The sequence below is a fragment of the Phyllobates terribilis genome, unplaced genomic scaffold (genome assembly GCF_046119375.1).
Source record: "Phyllobates terribilis strain yellow unplaced genomic scaffold, ASM4611937v1 Scaffold_1__5_contigs__length_1240528914, whole genome shotgun sequence".
Lineage (NCBI taxonomy): Eukaryota > Metazoa > Chordata > Amphibia > Anura > Dendrobatidae > Phyllobates > Phyllobates terribilis.
The window spans coordinates 1,012,318,517-1,012,333,011 of NW_027362761.1; the positions used below are offsets into that span (position 1 = coordinate 1,012,318,517).

Here is a 14,495-nt window from a genome sequence, read left to right on the forward strand (position 1 = left end):
AGGCTGCAGACGATCACATAACAATGTTTATGTCATGAGAGCAGTGGGAGAAGCAGGGTTCATAGAGCAGGAATGGTGCCAGCCCGGGAGGTAACTACATAGTTTTTTTATTCCATGCAGCACTCTGTAAGTGGACAACTCCTTGAAGTAAACAGGAGTTGATCTGCAAAAAGAAATGTTCATCATCTTAGAGGAAGAACATTTCCAACCCCAAATATAGTGAGGAGAATTAATTCCTGGATCAGTCTCCAAAGTCACTGTTTTAAACACCAGAAAAAAAGTCAAAAGTAGATTGTCCTATGTTTGTTTCCCCCAGATGTGACATCTATGTAACGATCAATGTGTCTGTCTAATCCATCCATCTTTTATCTGTCTGTTTTTTTGTCTACGTTTTAGAGGCATAATTTTATATATAATCGCTGAGTTTATTGGTTTCTCTTTTATAATACATATACTAAACCTTGTTTTTCTGTAGATTTTTGTAACTTTATGAAACATATATAAAATGACTTCTATAAAGTAAATTCAGATCAGGGAAGGAAACCGATCAGTGAGGGGCCCAGAGGTGGTCCTGCGGGGGGCCTTGTTATCCTCTGAATGTTAGTGTAATGAGTGCACCATTGCGTTGTACACTGACCAGCAGGGTGGTCTCGTATTTTACCTTCCAGGTTACTCTGGCCTGACCCTCTTACTTACTGTTTAGCTACACAGGTAGCTGATTTGTTATGTTCGCTCCTGTGTACAAACAATTGCTGATTTGTATCTGCTCTGAAAAGCTTTTCTGACAATTTAAATGATCTTTTTTCTGTGTAGCAGAAATAGATTTTTTTGAACAAAAGTGGTAATCGTGCACGAACGGTCAATTCCAAAATGAATGTTTCGGCTCATAACAAAGTAATTATGTCTGGAAAGGCATTTGTTGTATGTGAACTGTGTGTTGGGGGCCACCTTTGGGGACATTTTCTTTATAGTTGGCTAAAAATAATTTTCTCAATTTAGTTTCATAAAAAAATGTTTGCACTGTTTTCCTTTTACAGCCGCTTTTGTTTCCCTGATTGATCTGTGGCCATAAATCAGCTGAGAGAAGGAAAAAAGAGTGCTAAGAGTTGCACACTCCCTATGATACATGGCTGACTGATGGATTCCCAGATGGCCCATTCTGCAGCCACCAATGGACAGTCAACCAGAGGCTGTAGAAGGCAAACGCGGCTACATTTTTAGTGAAACTCAATTGCAAAAATTATTTTTTTAGCCCTAATTACCGTACATGCATTTAAGTAAAAAAAAAGTCCCCAACCTCTTTAATGCTTCATTAGCAAAAGGGTTATCTCATGAAGACAACCCCAGTCTTATATGTCTTATATGCATCTAGTTGTCATAGAGGAGGATTGCATTACATGTATGGCCATTGTCTGAATGACCGCCATGTAATATCCCTACAAATCTCTGGCTGGCTTCAGCTTTCCCCAGCAAAGTCACTTGTTTGCCGGGAATTAAACAAACAGCTATTGATTTTTTTTCTAAAGTGGCTGCAATCTAAAAGCGTGGTCTCTAATAGGACAACCCTATTATAGAAGCAGTTTCTGTTTGCCGCCAATAGTACAGCACCCATATAAAACAGCTGAATGGTCGGTAACGTGTGTGTGTGTTCTGATTTGTTGCAGAAGGAAAAAAAAGGCTTACTTAAGTTATTGTCTGGTGCATCCACTAAGAGAAAGACCCGGGCATCTCCACCTCATTCACCAACTCAAGAACTGGAACAAGCCGTCTCAGAAGCTGCTCTGGAAGGAGCAGTAGGTCCTGACGTCACCGGTACCAGCGGTCGAGCAGCTGCCTGCAATGTGGAGGGTGAGACTGTATCAGCTTCCACCATGACACAAGAGAGCCGCAAGACAAGTATAGTGGATCCCAACATTCCCATAGCACCTCCACCAAGACAGCCTTGCTCCTCACTGGGCCCTGTACTTAACGATTCACGGCCTGTAGTCTGTGAAAGGTAATCATCTCAGAAATACAAATAAACTCACAGTTAAAGAGTGACAGTCATTTTAATTTTTATTTCATAAATCAATAGTACACATGAAAATAATCAGCTTTGTAATATATCTTATCAGAGAAATTCTATGTAGAGAGGAGGGAGGAGCTCTACCCCTGGCTCCTCCCTCCCTCGTCTATATAGAATCTCATCAGTAGCAGCTGCCATCTCCCATCTCAGTAATGGGAAAGTTTTCACTGAATACAGATTTTACCTCAGAATTGAGAATTTTGATAATGACTGATCAATTCTGGCAGAGAAAGAAGCAGATTTCTCTGATTAAATATATTACAAAGTTGCTTATTTTCATGTGACTATTGATTTGAGTAGTAAAAATTAAAACGACTGTTACGCTTTAAATTTCTTTAAAATGCCACCTCTTTCAGAACACCACCTCCATTTAGACCACCTTTTTCTGTGCTGGGTTTTCAATTTCTTTATCTTTTGTATATATTGGCCCTTTTTTGAGAAGTCCATTCCCATCGTTCACTGCAATTTTGAGTGGATTTTTTCCTTGGATCAATTTACCTACTGGGTATCACAGCAATGTCTTGCACATATCTGGTGATGTTTCCCGAAACCCCTCTTAGATGGTAAAACCATCACCATGAGCGTGCCCCACAGTCTATGGTGAAGTCGCCTTTCATCGAGATGTGGCACTGAGCGTAGCCGCAGCTTACACGAGTGATGAGTTTGCCCACATGTGCAGCCATAACAGTCGTCTGAGCTCCCGCCAGATGTAATTATTTCCATGCTGTCGGAGTAGTCCTTGTACACAGAACACTTCCTGCTCATCTTGTAGCTGATGGTTGTGATTTATAACTTGTGTGTTATGTGAGATCACAGCCTCTCTCTTTTCCAGATACAGGGTGGTAGTGTCATATCCTCCGCAGAGTGAGGCTGAGCTTGAACTCAAGGAAGGGGACATTGTATTTGTGCACAAGAAACGTGAAGACGGTTGGTTTAAAGGCACACTACAGCGGAACGGAAAAACTGGTTTGTTCCCCGGCAGCTTTGTAGAGAACATTTAATTCTTCACCTGCATCCGTTAATGAGCACAAGAATATCCAAGCAGCCTCAGAGCAGACGATCTACTTATCTTCAACCTATAGAAGTAGAAATCGCTAATGGCACCAGATGTGGCACTTGTGGCACCGCTGTGGAGTGCTGAAGAGCAAGTGCATTGGAAGGGCCTGAAAGTGTCCACTGATTTCTTACTTCCCCAGACTTTCTTTTGCCCATGTCATTTGTGCCTTGTACTGTTAAGTTTATACTTTTTTTTTGTTTTTTTACCTTAACAGCAAATAAACCGATGTTTACAAGGTGTTAGCTAATAATTTATTTGCTTCTCTTTATTTTTTGTACATTTTAAATCCCTTTTTTTTTTTCTTTTTAAATAGATAAAGTTTTTTGAATGATAAATATAACAATTTATTAATTTATGCAATGGCACAGAAAAGAGAAGCTGGATTCTTTTCTATCCGACTGACGTAGGTACTGACGATAGCCTGTTGTTTTAATAATGATCGTTTTGATTGGTGGAGTAGGGTGTGTGTATTTTGTAGCATAGCAGTGTCACACTCATAACGACGGACATGAGGGAAGCAGAGGAAAAAACGGAACTGTCTGTTTACAATTTGCAGAGTGTTTGTGATCTTAAGGATTTTTTGGGGGGTCTTTTTTTCAGTAATAAAAATTGTCTTTGTAATGCACTATTAATGGTCATGACTCTGGTCAATTCATATTTGCACCACTCCTAGGAGAGACACAGCAGGAGGAAGCAGCATTTTTGCATGTTTTCTATGGCTTGTACAGAGATGGCCTACTGGGCTAGCAGATATTCCGTTCTTAGGACATGTGACTATAGGTGGTCACCTTCAAAGTAAAGAAATAGGTTCTGTTAGAGAAGACAATGCCTTATCGGCAACACATTCCTTAATATACAGTATGTCTGTACCTATCTATATAGTGGTAGGAGCTGGTAAGGGATGGCAAAAAAAATCACATAGACTCTTGCTGTACCAGACCATGCTTTTAGGACTGGAATCTCTAGCACTTTATTCAGTTACTATCCACAGTCCACGACCAAATGGGAAAAATAATTAGAAAAGCTTTTCTTATTTTTTTATTCCACTGACTTACAAATTGTATACATGGAGAAGTTGAGCAAAAATGTTGCAATTTTCAAAGCTTTTACTCTAATTTTCTGGCATAAAGCTTTGATGAATCGGCCCATATTTGTTTTCCTGATACTGGATATACCCTTTACAGAAGATGTATCAGCTCTTCTGCCTTGTCTGTCTCAGTAACTAATTGTATTTCCCCAAAAATAACAGTTGCAGAGCTTTTCCCAGTACTCTATAGTTTACTGTTAATCATTTGACTGCAGACTTATGAATCCTTACAGCAGCGCACTGCAAGTTCTCAGGATTCTCCGGTGTCGCCTGTGAGAGTGGGTAGTCATATGACTGCAGATATGCAATTTGCATACATGTGGTCATATGCAGACTAGACGTGCTTGGCTGCACTCAATGCAGTTGGAAGTATGCACATCTCATACTTGCGGTCACGTGACTGCCCAGTAATGCTGGCATAACCGGAGAATCCTGACAGCATGCAGTGCGCACGCTTTAAAGATTCAGAAGTCTGCAGTCACATAGATTGACTGCAGACTTTCATCCCAAGCCTGGATAATCCCTTTAAGACTTGGGATTAAATTGACAGCAAAGATTTAGCAGTAGGGGGTATGTCCCTAAACACAATTACACTGTCCAATCAGTGTTGACTAAGTCAGTGTGTAAAAGGGAATGATAACAAGCAGTTAACAATTTAATCATACATTTCCAGGAGGAATAATAGAGGAACATAACAGTGGAAGTTCTAAGAAAAGTGCTCCAAAATTTTATTTTATGGGAAATGCAATTTTTTTTCTTTACTAAACCAGTTTGGAAAGATAATAAGTTCTCTTTAAATACTTAATGGAAAACTACATACACATCAAATGTACTTGTGGAGATGTAGAGGTTCTCATGGGGAATTGAGTTATCAGTATAAGGTTTTACACTGTATTCAATTTATGGATTAAATGTACAGCAGTCTTTTCCTTTCCCCCGGGATGGACAGTTATATTTATGGAAATTCTGTGCACTGAAGGGTATTAGAATAAATCGTTCCATTTGACATAATCTTATATCTAATAAGTGTTTGTAGGCAGAGGATTGCAATAGAAAATGTGAGAAGAGTAAGAATTAAGTACTGTAAAGTTATACTCTGAAGTAGAAGGACGTAAGCACTGCAATAATCTTTTCAGATACATTAGTGCCCCCATAATAGTGCCAGACACACCAGCGCCCCCATAACAGTGCCAGACACAACAGTGGATCCATAGCAGTGCCAGACACAACAGTAGACCCATAACCGTGCCAGACACAACAGTGGACCCATAACCGTGCCAGACACAACAGTAGACCCATAACAGTGCCAGACACAATAGTGGATCCATAGCAGTGCCAGACACAACAGTAGACCCATAACAGTGCCAGACACAACAGTGGATCCATAGCAGTGCCAGACACAACAGTGGACTCATAACAGTGCCAGACACAACAGTAGACCCATAACAGTGCCAGACACAACAGTGGATCCATAGCAGTGCCAGACACAACAGTAGACCCATAACCGTGCCAGACACAACAGTGGACCCATAACCGTGCCAGACACAACAGTAGACCCATAACAGTGCCAGACACAACAGTGGATCCATAGCAGTGCCAGACACAACAGTGGACTCATAACAGTGCCAGACACAACAGTAGACCCATAACTGTGCCAGACACAACAGTAGATCCATAACTGTGCCAGACACAACAGTAGACCCATAACTGTGCCAGACACAACAGTAGATCCATAACTGTGCCAGACACAACAGTAGACCCATAACCGTGCCAGACACAACAGTGGACCCATAACCGTGCCAGACCCAACAGTGCCCCCATAACTGTGCCAGACACAACAGTAGATCCATAACTGTGCCAGACACAACAGTAGACCCATAACCGTGCCAGACACAACAGTGGACCCATAACCGTGCCAGACCCAACAGTGCCCCCATAACAGTGCCAGACACAACAGTGGATCCATAGCAGTTCCAGACACAACAGTGGACTCATAACAGTGCCAGACACAACAGTAGACCCATAACAGTGCCAGACACAACAATAGACCCATAACTGTGCCAGACACAACAGTGGACCCATAACCGTGCCAGACACAACAGTGCCCCCATAACAGTGCCAGACACAACAGTGGATCCATAGCAGTGCCAGACACAACAGTGGACCCATAACAGTGCCAGACACAACAGTGGACCCATAATTGTGCCAGACACAACAGTGGACCCATAACTGTGCCAGACACAACAGTAGGCCCATAATTGTGCCAGACACAACAGTGGACCCATAACTGTGCCAGACACAACAGTAGACCCATAACCGTGCTAGACACAACAGTGGACCCATAACTGTGCCAGACACAACAGTAGACCCATAACCGTGCCAGACACAACAGTGGACCCATAACCGTGCCAGACACAACAGTGCCCCCATAACAGTGCCAGACACAACAGTGGATCCATAGCAGTGCCAGACACAACAGTGGACCCATAACAGTGCCAGAAACAACAGTGGACCCATAACTGTGCCAGACACAACAGTGGACCCATAACTGTGCCAGACACAACAGTGCCCCCATAACAGTGCCAGACACAACAGTGGATCCATAGCAGTTCCAGACATAACAGTGGACTCATAACAGTGCCAGACACAACAGTAGACCCATAACTGTGCCAGACACAACAGTAGACCCATAACTGTGCCAGACACAACAGTAGACCCATAACCGTGCCAGACACAACAGTGGACCCATAACCTTGCCAGACACAACAGTGCCCCCATAACAGTGCCAGACACAACAGTGGATCCATAGCAGTGCCAGACACAACAGTGCCAGACACAACAGTGGACCCATAACTGTGCCAGACACAACAGTAGACCCATAACAGTGCCAGACACAACAGTAGACCCATAACTGTGCCAGACACAACAGTAGACCCATAATAGTGCCAGACACAACAGTAGACATACCTCCTTCGCTAACAGTAAATTACATGTGAGTGGCCAGAGTTTCGGTTGGGTGATCTCCTGCCAGAGTAGGATGTTTCCAGAAGAAGCACAAATTACTGGAGCATCGTAAATTACATCTGGAGAAGGAAAACTAAAAGTGTAGTAGAAAAATAATATTTATGGAAAACTCATGACTACCCCTTCCATGGAGTAACCTAACAGCTAATAAATACATCAGTACACAATTATTTTGTTTGGGGTTTGTCCTGCATTATATTTATACTCATCAGGCCGCTCTTTGGGCCTTTTAACAACATAAAGGAGAATCTGCCAGGAGCTGCTTTTGTCTGTTGCTGCTGTGTAGCCATTAAAATACATCTACACAAAAGTTACGCTATAGTTGAAAACATGAACACAAAAGTGTGCACCCTACATTCCTCCCTCCCTCAAATTTTTTTTTAGATATCTTAAAGGGAATCTATCAAAAGATTTTTGCTACCTAATCTGAGAGCAGCATAATGTAGGTACAGAGACCCTGATTCCAGCAATGTGTCACTTATTGGGCTGCTTGCTGTAGTTTTCATAAAATCACTGCATGATCAGCAAGAGATTTTTATTAGAAGACTAGTAAACGTCCCGCGGGGTAGTCCAACCCCGTCCCCACCACTGATTGGCAGCTTTCTCTGATAACTGTGCAGAGGTAGGCAAGGGGTTATACACTCAGTGAACTGCTAGATCTGCAGCAGATGAAACAGATTTTAATCAAAAGTGCAGTAACCAGCAGAGTAAGTGACACATCGCTGGAATCAGGGTCAATACATCATGCTGCTCTTAGATCAGGTAGCAAAAACCTGGTGCCTGATTCCCTTGTTGTCATCAGAGCTTTTTGTGAATTGAATGACTGTCTCAGGATTTCAGTAGATTAGCCAGCCCTCGTCTCTGTCATGGCTAATTCATAGCCAGAGATAGCGGCAGGCTTCAGTAACTGCAATGAGCGGTCAGCTAGACCCCTACACACTGCTCTGATGATGTTCCAACACGGGGCCGGAGCGGGAAATACAGAACTGGGGGCTGATAGTTGACGATCAGTAAAGTAAGTAAAAGTCATATTATGAGTATAGTTTTGGAAATATATAGCTTGTTTATAAGGGATTGTCAGGTCTCAGCAGCTACTGTGTGCGCCATTTCCACAGTCACTATGGATACTATCACGATTCCCTTGTATTCCCTGTGCAGTCACGGGCCAAGAGAAGCCACATGAGAGTAGTCATCATTAGTGATGAGCGAGTATGTTCTGTTAACCCTTTCGGGGGCTCGCCGAGTATCTTCAGCGTTCTCGGGTGATATGTTTTCGTCACTCCGTGCTCATGATTTGCGACTGTTTGACAGCTTTAATACGTGTGAGGAATGAAGAAACAGGCATTCCTCACATGTATAAAATCTGTCAAACAGTCGCAAATCATGAGCACGGAGTGACGAAAACATATCACCCGAGCACGCTGAAGATACTTGGCGAGCACCCGAGCATGCTCGTAAATCTCGAGTAACGAGCATGCTCGCTCATCACTAGTCATCATGTGACAAAATACATATAGCCACATGACCACACGCCAGCATGGGGAATACAGGGGAATTGTGACAGTGTGTTATCCGATTCATCAGTCTGACATTGGACCACCCCTTTAACATGTTCTATGTTTTTCGCTTTATTTGATCTAGTCTTAATTTTTTTAGCTTATTCAGTGGTAGCAAACCATCTAACAAAATATGCATTTAGCAAAAATGTGAGGAGTGCAACATAAAAATGCTTCTATTTCCGTTATAAAGATGTATCAGAGTTATACTTGTTGTATCGACCTTTCAGAATATGTGCTGTGGTAGCTGAGAGGAGCTAAAGCCTTCTGCACTTATATTAAATTGGGTTAGACCGTGAGAGGAGCTCATCATTACAGCCGCTGGCACACGTAATTGTATGTAAGTGCAGAACCCCTTTAAGAAAATTCACCTGCTGTGAATCCATAGCATAATATCCCAATGAATTGTGCCAAATTACAAATTCAGCTCTGCTACATGAGCACTTTCATGTGCACCTGCAATGATTTGATATTACTGCTTCCAGATCAATGTGTCGTGTGGTTCTGCGCCATTGTAGACAATATAGGAGACAGCAGGAGGAGGATCCTAGGCTGCTGAATGTTGGGGACTTCTTTGGATGATACATTTGCAGTTCTGTACCGTTAGTAACTTTGTTTTTTTGCCATCTCTACTTTTTAATAGGATACTTGAATTTCGTTGTAAATACCTATGTCTTGTGAAGATGAAGCTGGCTTCAGCTTTCCTTAGAATCCCTGTATAGCGTTCTTACTGTCTATGTAGATCTTTCTAGGACATTTAGACTTTTATTAGTGACGCCATTATTTGACAATGACTTTGGGGTCTCACTGACAGGGACACACGTGGATTTCTGACCGTGTCAAGATGTGTTCCTCATTTCATGCTACAAAATGCTCCTTTTGATGATTAATGTTTTGTTACAAGGATTTGTTGCACAGCTACAATTCTAAAAGATTGAATTCAACTTTTTCATCGAGAATAAAGTTAGTTGAAAACTTTTCTGTGTTCTGCTTTTTATTACGATAAAGCGTCTGTGAGGTGAACGTGGCATTTCGATTGCTCCCTACACATGATCATCAGTAGTGTGTCTGTATGTGTGTGTTCTGTGTGTATTCAGGTTGTATAATACAGTACATACCAGATATAAAACAGACGTGGATCAGTTCGCCTATATTAGGCCCTGTGCACACTTGTGTTAAATGAGTTGTCTCTTGTTGGCGTTTTAGGAGTGTACCTGCCTCATGGCTTCCACCTTGCTGGTGGGCGGTATGCTCTCGATTGACAGTTTGGACTGGCGGCATTTTTTGTGCCTGAACTATGCACTCTCCGATGTTACAGCTTTGCCTCTGTAGCATCGGAGGAAGAGCGCAGGGGGAACTGAAGCTGGTTGGATCCATCCAGCTTCCGGGAAGTGCTTCCAAGCTCTATAGAAGAGTTTGTGAGCGCTACACTCCTTGCATAGGAGACTGGCCACCGCTAATAGACTGCAGCGGTGGCTGGTAGTCTAGACAATGATCAGTAAAAACTAACAAAAATTCCTCAGTTTGAGAATAGAGAGGATTTCTAATAAGAGTTCATTTACAGAGTTGCCTGTTTTTACAAGCAATTTGAACTTTTATCCATTTAAAAACTGGAGAATAAGTTTAATCTTTTTTTCCGGCAGGCTTCAGCTCCCTGAAGGTCACATTAGTGCAACATCCTGCAGTATTGTATCCAGCATAAAAAGCTGATAACAGAATAATTTAATGTAGAAAAAAACCTGATTGTGTCCTGATCAATCATAATCTTTCATATGCATTAGGACTCCGGCATGAAGAAAGTCCCTCTGTTCGTAATGGACACCACAATACAGTGCAGGACTTATCAGGTGTATTGGTGTCCGCATTTGGAGCACAGTATTCTAGCCATCAGAAAGCCAAGGAGGGAACCTTGCGATACCCCAACACCCCATTATAGGTCAGTAGGAGCCAATGTAGGAAAGATCTGGCACACCATTAGTGCGTACTTATGTTTATTATATATATATGCACACACACATAATATATAATCTCTTCATTACATTCTTGAAGTGGAAAGGAAGTAACTCGTCACATTTTACAAACTTCATCCCATTAAAGTAAACAGTGAAGATTGCCGTCTTCTTGGGAAATCCAGATGTTTGTTTCTGGCTGTTGCTACAAGAACAGGACATAATATTCCAATGTACATTCATTTAACTACTTCAGTAAAGGACACATTGGAAATATTAATATGCATTAGTGAAAAGGGTAATATAGTTATATTGTCTGAAAATGTGTCAGAAATTGGGGGAAAAGCCCAAAAATGAAGTACAATGTTGTTAGATGAATCCATAAAAAATATGCCATAAATCCAGGAAACATCTCCCGCAGCCAAATATCTTTATACGGCCAGGGTCCCACAAGCGTACATTCTCCCCTCCGAGAGAATGTGATCCATCATGTAAATGACACTCGGATCAAACGCTGATCCGGGTCTGATCAGAGTGTCAGCTTTGTGTGATCTGATTCTCTCAGGTGAGAGAACCGTAGCACAGGTGAAGAGAAGACGGAGAACAACATTTCTCTGTTATGTGAGTCCTCGGAAATCGGACTGCACTCAGATGTCAGGTCACTTTTTGAATATTCTCAATTTAAGTCTGGGAATTCAGAGGCGGCTCTGAGGTTATGTTCTGAGCCCTATAGACTTACATGGGGATTTGTATCCGGCACTCCACACAGAGATTGGGCAGGTTACAGAGGCCGTCAGGTCACACTGTATCTGGGCTGATACCGTGAGAAGGCGACTGCCAGTATGTTACTACTGTAATTAACATATAGAGAATTTGTGGATATTCTCTGTGTTGCCGATTATTAAAGACGTCAGTTCTCAAGAATTTATTAATCATGCAGTTTTTCTTCAGCAAGTTTCAAAGTGACATTCACTTCTTCCTCAGGAAACAACCTGTTGTGCATGTCACTTTGAAACGTGTTGAATAAAAACAGCATGATTAATAAATTCTTGAGAACTGACGTCTTCAATAATCGGCAACACAGAGAATATCCACAAATTCTCTATATGTTCATTTCATTGGTTTGACAACCCGTGGATCCGCAGCAGCTGAACAACGCTTCAAAAACGCAATAATTTATGGATCAGGTTAACAATATCTGATAAATCTTATAATTGTTTGCTGGATAAGACCCTATTTGTGCTATTTTCTCCCCAGTGATTTACTACGCTAATTACACTTACATACATGATACCTAGAACACAAAACTAAATCACTGGAGAGGTCCTTTAAATAAATGAATGGATAGCAAATAGTGTTGAGCGAACATGCTCGACACTGCTCGGTACTCGCCCGAGCATCACGCTATTCGGGATGTTCGGCGCGCACCGAGCATTTCCGGGTTACTCGGGCGGGAGCTCGGGTCTCCGCCCTGCATATTTGGCGCTCTTTACAGAGCCAATGAACATGCAGGGATTGCCAGCCAGTCACTGTAATGCTGCAGCCATGTTGGTTGTGGGCATTACAGTGATTAGCTGGCCGCACAGCGTCACCTCGAGTATTTAAAACCGGGCGCCGCCATCTTGGACACAGTCGCTCCGGATCAGACAGTGTAGGGACAGCGCTGCTGATTTAGGGAGAGATATAAACTGCGAAATAGTTAGTGTAGGGTCTGTAAAGGCTGCCAGAACAAACAAACAGTCCTTTTCAGGACTAATATCCATCCCAGATACCAGGCAGGCAGGCTGTATAGGAGACGCAGTGGTTATACCCACAAACGCTGCATTACAGTCCTGTGTGCTCCTGTTGCTGAAATTGCTGGACTTAGCACCAGGTGTCGGGGGCCAGTAAAAATCCTTTTTTTTCCATCTAAATCCTCCTTTTTTTTTCCTCCTTCACACTGTACAAATACCCGTCTTATTAACCTTTTGTGGTGCCCCCCCCCCCCCCCCAAAAAAAAGCATGTCTCTGATTTTTCAGACACAAATATAACTGTTGAAAATAGTCTGGTGTAGGCTAGAGAAACAGAAGTGTTGTTTTGCACTTCCACGGTTCAAACCTCTGTATTATCCATTTTGGGCCATTTGTGTCTAAAAAAAAAAAGCAGTTTGAGTGTGTCGCTCACTGTTCAGCCGCAAATATCTCTATTTAAAAAAGTGTGGTATACCCCAGTAAACAATAACTGTGGTTTTGCCATCCCACGGTAAAAAATCTCTATTATTCAGGTTTTGGTATATTTTCCGTAAAGAAAAACAGTAGTGTCTCCTGGCTGTTGTGACACAAAAATATATCTGTTGAAAATAGTCTTGTGTAGGCCCGACATCCCAGTGTGGTTTCGCAGTTCCATGGGTCAAATCGCTGTACTATCCAGTTTTGGGCCTTTGGTATCTAAAAAAAAAGCAGTTTGAGTGTGTCGCTCACTGTTCAGCCGCAAATATCTCTATTTAAAAAAGTGTGGTATACCCCAGTAAACAATAACTGTGGTTTTGCCATCCCACGGTAAAAAATCTCTATTATTCAGGTTTTGGTATATTTTCCGTAAAGAAAAACAGTAGTGTCTCCTGACTGTTGTGACACAAAAATATATCTGTTGAAAATAGTCTTGTGTAGGCCCGACATCCCAGTGTGGTTTCGCAGTTCCACGGGTCAAATCGCTGTACTATCCAGTTTTGGGCCTTTGGTATCTAAAAAAAAAGCAGTTTGAGTGTGTCGCTCACTGTTCAGCCGCAAATATCTCTATTTAAAAAAGTGTGGTATACCCCAGTAAACAATAACTGTGGTTTTGCCATCCCACGGTAAAAAATCTCTATTATTCAGGTTTTGGTATATTTTCCGTAAAGAAAAACAGTAGTGTCTCCTGGCTGTTGTGACACAAAAATATATCTGTTGAAAATAGTCTTGTGTAGGCCCGACATCCCAGTGTGGTTTCGCAGTTCCATGGGTCAAATCGCTGTACTATCCAGTTTTGGGCCTTTGGTATCTAAAAAAAAAGCAGTTTGAGTGTGTCGCTCACTGTTCAGCCGCAAATATCTCTATTTAAAAAAGTGTGGTATACCCCAGTAAACAATAACTGTGGTTTTGCCATCCCACGGTAAAAAATCTCTATTATTCAGGTTTTGGTATATTTTCCGTAAAGAAAAACAGTAGTGTCTCCTGACTGTTGTGACACAAAAATATATCTGTTGAAAATAGTCTTGTGTAGGCCCGACATCCCAGTGTGGTTTCGCAGTTCCACGGGTCAAATCGCTGTACTATCCAGTTTTGGGCCTTTGGTATCTAAAAAAAAAGCAGTTTGAGTGTGTCGCTCACTGTTCAGCCGCAAATATCTCTATTTAAAAAAGTGTGGTATACCCCAGTAAACAATAACTGTGGTTTTGTCATCCCACGGTAAAAAATCTCTATTATTCAGCTTTTGGTAGTTTTTTCCGTAAAGAAAAACAGTAGTGTCTCCTGACTGTTGTGACACAAAAATATATCTGTTGAAAATAGTCTTGTGTAGGCCCGACATCCCAGTGTGGTTTCGCAGTTCCATGGGTCAAATCGCTGTACTATCCAGTTTTGGGCCTTTGGTATCTAAAAAAAAAAGCAGTTTGAGTGTGTCGCTCACTGTTCAGCCACAAATATCTCTATTTAAAAAAGTGTGGTATACCCCAGTAAACAATAACTGTGGTTTTGCCATCCCACGGTAAAAAATCTCTATTATTCAGGTTTTGGTATA

At 41.9% G+C, this 14,495-nt stretch overlaps 1 protein-coding gene across 2 annotated transcripts in view; it reads left to right on the forward strand.

The window, feature by feature from the left end:
- The window catches only part of SH3RF1 (SH3 domain containing ring finger 1), a 231,248-nt gene extending 222,668 nt beyond the window's left edge, over nt 1–8,580 (forward strand). For both annotated transcript variants that reach the window (XM_073644112.1, XM_073644123.1), the window contains 2 exons: nt 1,665–1,996; nt 2,898–8,580. In XM_073644112.1, the coding sequence (XP_073500213.1) occupies nt 1,665–1,996; nt 2,898–3,066 (501 nt within the window). In that variant the 3' untranslated portion in view covers nt 3,067–8,580. The remainder of the gene's footprint in view (nt 1–1,664; nt 1,997–2,897) is intronic.
- The last annotated feature ends 5,915 nt before the right edge of the window (nt 8,581–14,495 follow it).